Source organism: Sinocyclocheilus grahami, unplaced genomic scaffold (assembly GCF_001515645.1).
Source record: "Sinocyclocheilus grahami isolate Dianchi unplaced genomic scaffold, SAMN03320097.WGS_v1.1 scaffold30.1, whole genome shotgun sequence".
Taxonomy (NCBI): Eukaryota; Metazoa; Chordata; class Actinopteri; order Cypriniformes; family Cyprinidae; genus Sinocyclocheilus; species Sinocyclocheilus grahami.
This window is the reverse complement of record NW_015505209.1, coordinates 642,734-648,724: the sequence shown is the minus strand read 5'-3', so window position 1 is coordinate 648,724 and position 5,991 is coordinate 642,734. Positions and strand designations below refer to the sequence as shown.

Sequence of the window (5,991 nt, the reverse complement as noted above, 5' to 3'; positions counted from 1 at the left end):
TAAATGCAGGCTTGGTGAGCAGAGGAGACTTCTTTAAAAAGCATTACAAATCTTACTGTTCAAACACTTTTGACTGGTAGTGTATAGACCTATCATATATATATATATACAGTGGGTAAATGGCTGAATGGCTGCAATATAGCAAAGAGTGAAAAATTTAAGGGGGTCTGAATACTTTCCGTACCCACTCTGTATATATATATATATATATATATATATATATATGGAGGTGGTGGGCCGCCTGGACCAAAAAATGCCTGGGTTGATTTTTTTGTCCCAGTCCAGCCCTGGTTGTCAGTACTGTTTTGTAGTAAATACGGTTGAGTTCACACACATTTTGGCAATTTCGTAAATTTTCAGGAATTTTCGGCGAAGCACTGTGCGAACGAAACCGTACGGGACAATTAGTTGTCTGTCACGTTTTACAGTTCGAGAGATCATGTTTTCATGTGTGGTTTCGGTAATTTACAGAGATGCAGATATGAGCAGTGTGTCCTCCATCATAGCAGCGCATCCCGCCAGTTTTGTGGTCTGCGCGCTACTCAAGTCAGCTACTCTACTGAGGTAAACAAAAAACACCTGCCGTCGGTTAATTACCATTTTTACGGATAAAAACTGCTCATCTGACCTTTTGTCGTGTCAAATGTGATAAGACGTTGCCATCTTATATATTAACTTCACAAATATTGACTTCAGTTACACGTTCCTGCAGACAGTAGACTATTAGAGCGTCTCTTGCAAGCTAGTGAGAACAGAATATATTTCGAGACTGGCTGACAGATGTTGAAATGACTGCATTTCGCCCGTGAAATTTGCCGGAGCAAATGTGACCGTATCGTAAGTGGCCTAAAATATGTGCTCGTTTTGTTATTCGTCAAGTATGCACACCACACAACTACATTTTAACTTCTTTCTTTAATTACATAGTCTAAAAGAAGCAGGTGACAGCCATTATCTCATTATTTTTCATATCTTCTAATTCACTGAGACCTATGTATATGTAAATTTCATTTCATATTATATACGGTACTGTGGAATACTGGCAAAGAAAGACCAAACAGTGTTCTTTAAATTGGTGTATTGCTTCTTAACTGATACCACATAGATTTTTGGCACACCACATATCAGAGTTAAATGTCATAAAAATTTCATAAATATTTCTATAAATCTTTAAAATACTGTGCTGTTTCCTAAAATAAGATATATAGAGATGATAACTCTAACTCCTCTAAGGTCGAGAGATAAGCAAACATATATATAATTTATTTCTGAATCTCTTCACTGCATACTTTAAACGGTCATAACTTCATTCACAGCCATTCTCTATCTCATCTATCGCCGGCGTTACCCACAGTGCATTGAATTGAATACTGAAGGTGAAATGTATAATGCTGGCTGGCCCTTCGTGTCTCTGTGATGTTTTAATCACAAATATGAATATTATCTCTAGTCCGATGCCATACCTGTGGGATTTTTTGGCATTTACAGTCTGATGAAATTGATAAATCTCTGAGAAACGAGTGTCTAACAACGAAAAGATCACAACTAAACTTCAAATGACCTAAAGATGTTGTGGTGTGTCAAATTGTAACACGGATAGGCACACATTGCAGTTACATGTTTAAATGAATAACGTAGTAAGACAGCAAAATCATACCTTCTTCCAATTGTTGAGCAAAGCAATTGCAAGACATAAAATTAAAGGACAAGTAAAAGCACTTTGCTTAAAAATGTGTTGTAGACAGTTGCAGGTTTAGTTGCAAAAAAAAAAATCCAAATAAAATTTAAATAAAAAAATACTCAACAATTTACAGATATGAACTCCTGTATCAGTTACAATTGACGACATTGATATGTATAGATTAAGGAGGTTTCCTGTAGTTTTCTGGACGTTCCTTTTTACCACCCAACAATCAAATGATTTAGCGAATTATAATTACAAAAAATAAATACCGTACATAAAAATTAATTATTAAATGAAAAATTCATCACATTTTTAAAGCAAAAGACAGATACATATTGGCCCTTTCAGAGTGATTGTGTCAGCGTTCAACTCAAAGCTGTCAAATTTGACAAAGAGAGTTGTCAGTTTCTACTTCAATTAAATTATTTTGCATTCACCCATGAAACTAAACCTCAGTATTTCAGATCATATGTGTTCCTGTGAAGACCCATTATTCCAAATCAAATCCGCTGGAAATTAATACTGACTAGCAACAACGCAAACTAGTATCGATTAAAGGTACAAATTAAAATGTTGGTGGGAATGCCGTAGACCTCCTTACCATATGGAAGACACCTAATAGTAAACCACAATTCAAAGACCCAAGAGAATTGTTGATCATTCAGACAAACATCCAATGTTAGCGTATTACAAGACTTGAAGATTTAAGATGGTGGAGAGACCTGTTGCTTGCTACGGTTACGTTTGTTCGCATATAGGGAGAGTTGACCTCTGTGTTTTCAAGTGACCACGGCCATTCTAGGACTGTCATGGAATGAACTGAGGGACATCTAAATGCCCGCTGATCACATCTCCGAGATTCGTGTACCTCTAGGTCGAAGGTGTAGGAGGAAAAAAAAGCCAGATATTTATTTCATAGGCAGCTGATACATAGACAAAGGTTCCCTTTTTTCCTGAAGAAATATTCTCTGTAGAATTGTCTTAGCAAAGATAGAAAATGGATCCCCAGCTCTGCTGGTTTCAGTGCATTCAAAGAAGGCCAAAGTCCTTAAAAGCCAAAGGATAGTCAGCTCATGTTTGTAGTTTCCATACAGTGTGTTGGCTTCAATGTCCTCTCTGGTGCCGGAGCTCTTGGAACAGAAACGCAGGGAACCGCTTGTGCTTACGTGGATATTTTGAACACTTGAGTTTCTTCAGGATGTGAGAGTTCCTAAAATCCACCGAAAGCATGATAGGACAACAAACTGTTCAAATTAGTGAACCGAAATAAGGGAAGAGGGAAAAAGAAGCTTATGAACAAGATGCGTGGAGTCCTGGTGAGGACGTCTGCCCAGTCTCATCTGTCCAAGAGGACTTTCAGCGCCCGCTCGATGTTCATTCTGTGACCCACACGAGTCACTCCCAAGTCGATCAGATCCTCCTTTTGCAGGTTGGGCAAATGGCTGCCCTCGATATCATTGTCCATAAAGGCATCCCTGTGCTCGCCCAGGTTCAGGCTCTCGAGCCAGTCAGCCACGTCCTGCTTGCTCCACATGAGGACGGGTTTGGTGGCAAAGGGCTTGTTTGATGCGGCCTGGATAAGGGTGAGCGGGGAAGGGGAACGGCTACGCCCCGTGCCCAGGCTGAGGGGCGGTGTGGGCAGACCAAATACGTCTGTCATGGTGGGGGAAGTGGCCGAGGTCGGAAGGGAAGAGGCACAGCTGAGGCCAGAGTCCGGCGGGGACATGATAGGGCTCGGGGTGTGGTGGTGGGGAGGCAGGCTCTCGGCCTGTCGGCACGGTGACGGGGCAGGCACGTTGGGGCCAGGCTGGGCAGTGAAGGTAACGGTGGTGTTCTGCTGTGTACCTGAGATGAGGGATACACCATCCTGATTTCTGCAAAGACAGAAGGATAAAAGTAAGGAATATGTATTAATGAGACTCAAGGGATAACGCAAAACTATATTCCTGCAAAAGATGCTAGGGTGTTATAAGAGGTTGCCAGAGCATTGCTATGTGGTTGCTAGGGAGTTCTGTGTGCTTACTCGTCCAAGTTAAAGTCTGTACGATATGGTTGCAGGTCTTTCATTCATGTTTTGTCTGTTTTATTGTCCACCAGGTAAAAGTCCAATGCTCTTCTCAACAAACTGCATTATACTGTATAACTAGAGTGATAATATGAGTGATACGTCTAAGTAATGAAGCCTGAAAAAAGCCTGCATAATTCATAATTACTGAACATAATTTTAGTCAGTCGTACCATTTTATTCTATAACCTTTAAAATATATATTTTTTAAGTTTACACTTGCGTTGTCCTATTTTCCAAATTCTTATAGCTCAAGTGGGACTAAATCAATTCAATTCTTGAGCTCCTCTGGAAAGGTGCCTTTAAGGATGCGAGAGTTGAGACCAGAAAATAAGAAAGAGATCCTAACAGAAGACATACCCACACAGCTCTTTATGGGTGAATCTCTCAACCCATGTCTCACCCATAATATAGTATCTGAACATTATGAAAGTTTGTTGTAATTCATTTTATTTATGCTGATTTTATTTCCCAGCAGCATGATTTTTATTACTGTATTACAGTAATGAGAAAACAGAATTAGAGTAAAATGTGTTTAATCATCATTGAAGTAATGCCACAATAGAAAAAAACCTGGAAGTCCTAAAAACTGCATATTTTTAATGCAAATTATTATTATTACTATTTTAGGGTAAAATATGATTTGGATATTTCTTTGTGAGATTCACCCTCACGTGTCGTGTACACGATTTCTATTTATGTAAAGATCAAAGAGCATTGAAAGTATGAGTGTACTGTAGGTGGTTTAGCTTTAAGGAGGCTGTGAATGTGAGGCTCTTTAGCAATGCAATGTCCTTGCCCCAGGTTTCTCTTTATACCCAAGGTGTATTGGCCTACATTTGTTCCAAGTAAACTTTTACATTTGCATCTGATGTAGTACATGTAAATAAAACATTGGTTTTAGACTCATATAAACAGTACTCAAACTATTCTTCCAAAGAATATGTCATACAAAAAAACAAACAGACATCAATAACAATATATAACACATAAGTTACATACCCAGCCATGGTCTTAAGATTAAAAATACCTCAGTTTAATGATTCAAATAAGAAACATGGTGACCTTCCACACTAAAAATCTATTTTTATTCATAATGAAAAGAAAATACATCTTTGCTCAGTGTTTGCTAAACATAGGGCTCAGCCTGGGCTACAAGTGCATTTTAGGGTCAGTTCTGTGGTCTGTAAATAACATCATTCAATAATGAATGAGACTTGGGACTCCATGTCAATGGCAAACCATTGCCTGTGCAATGTGGCAGCCATCAGCATACACAACCCATGTTTGGCTAAATAAATGACACATAAGCTTTAAATCCTAATGAGCTTTCTCTGTAGGAGACATCAGTGAAAAAAGGTACGGTGGGGGACGACATGAGATATATCGATTAAAAATACTCTTAATACAGGTATTGATGATAATACTTAAAACAATAGTGGAAGGTATTGATAAATGCTTTTTGTGTGTGTGTGTGTGTGTGTTAGGGGTGTGCGATATATATCGTCTGCGATATATATCGTCGTAATTGTTGTTTTAAAGATGCGATTTGACATTATCGAGTATTTTGCAAAAGCCATTCAAAACATCCCAACAGAGTGCACGCATACATTACGTGACGTCTAGACTAGTGTGTGTGCACATTTAGTGTGTTTTCTTTCACTGCATGATTCAGTCAGCATTTAGAATGATCACAAATTCAAGACATGGCAGAAAATGTATATATTTATACCATTTCATATACAGGGTTTCTGCAGACTTGAACAAGTTAAATTTAAGACTTTTTTTAAGACCTTTTTAATACCACCTTATATGAAATTTAAGACCTAAACCTGTAATGGAAATACACATTTTATTACATACATATATGTAATATTTAATGTGTATAAATTAAAAAGAAAACAAAATATCAATGCTGTAATAAATGGTATTTATTACTATGATATACAGTGAACTTTTCATGTCAGCAGACAATATTCCATACAAAATATCCCCACAAAATAACTGCATCACTGATATTTTTGGTGGAGTAAACAAACTTTTGGTGAAGCAATATTTTCATCAGTGTTCTATCAGCTTTTACATACTTAAATCTGCATATTTACCTTTACAAAGGCCTATTTTTAACCTTTTTAGATGTATGCATCATCTTACATGTCAAATTATTACAATTTATCAATAAATTCAATATACACTATAGGGCTGCTACCAGTCAGATTAAATAATTTACACTGCAAATAAC

General features: G+C 37.7%; 1 protein-coding gene across 1 annotated transcript in view; it reads right to left on the bottom strand.

Annotated features, from left to right (window-relative positions):
• Positions 1 to 905: 905 nt before the first annotated feature.
• LOC107572162 (SH3 and multiple ankyrin repeat domains protein 2-like) overlaps positions 906 to 5,991 on the bottom strand; it is a 104,410-nt gene continuing 99,324 nt past the window's right edge. The window contains exon 24 of the mRNA XM_016258574.1: positions 906 to 3,558. Within this exon, the coding sequence (XP_016114060.1) occupies positions 3,021 to 3,558 (538 nt within the window). The 3' untranslated portion in view covers positions 906 to 3,020. The remainder of the gene's footprint in view (positions 3,559 to 5,991) is intronic.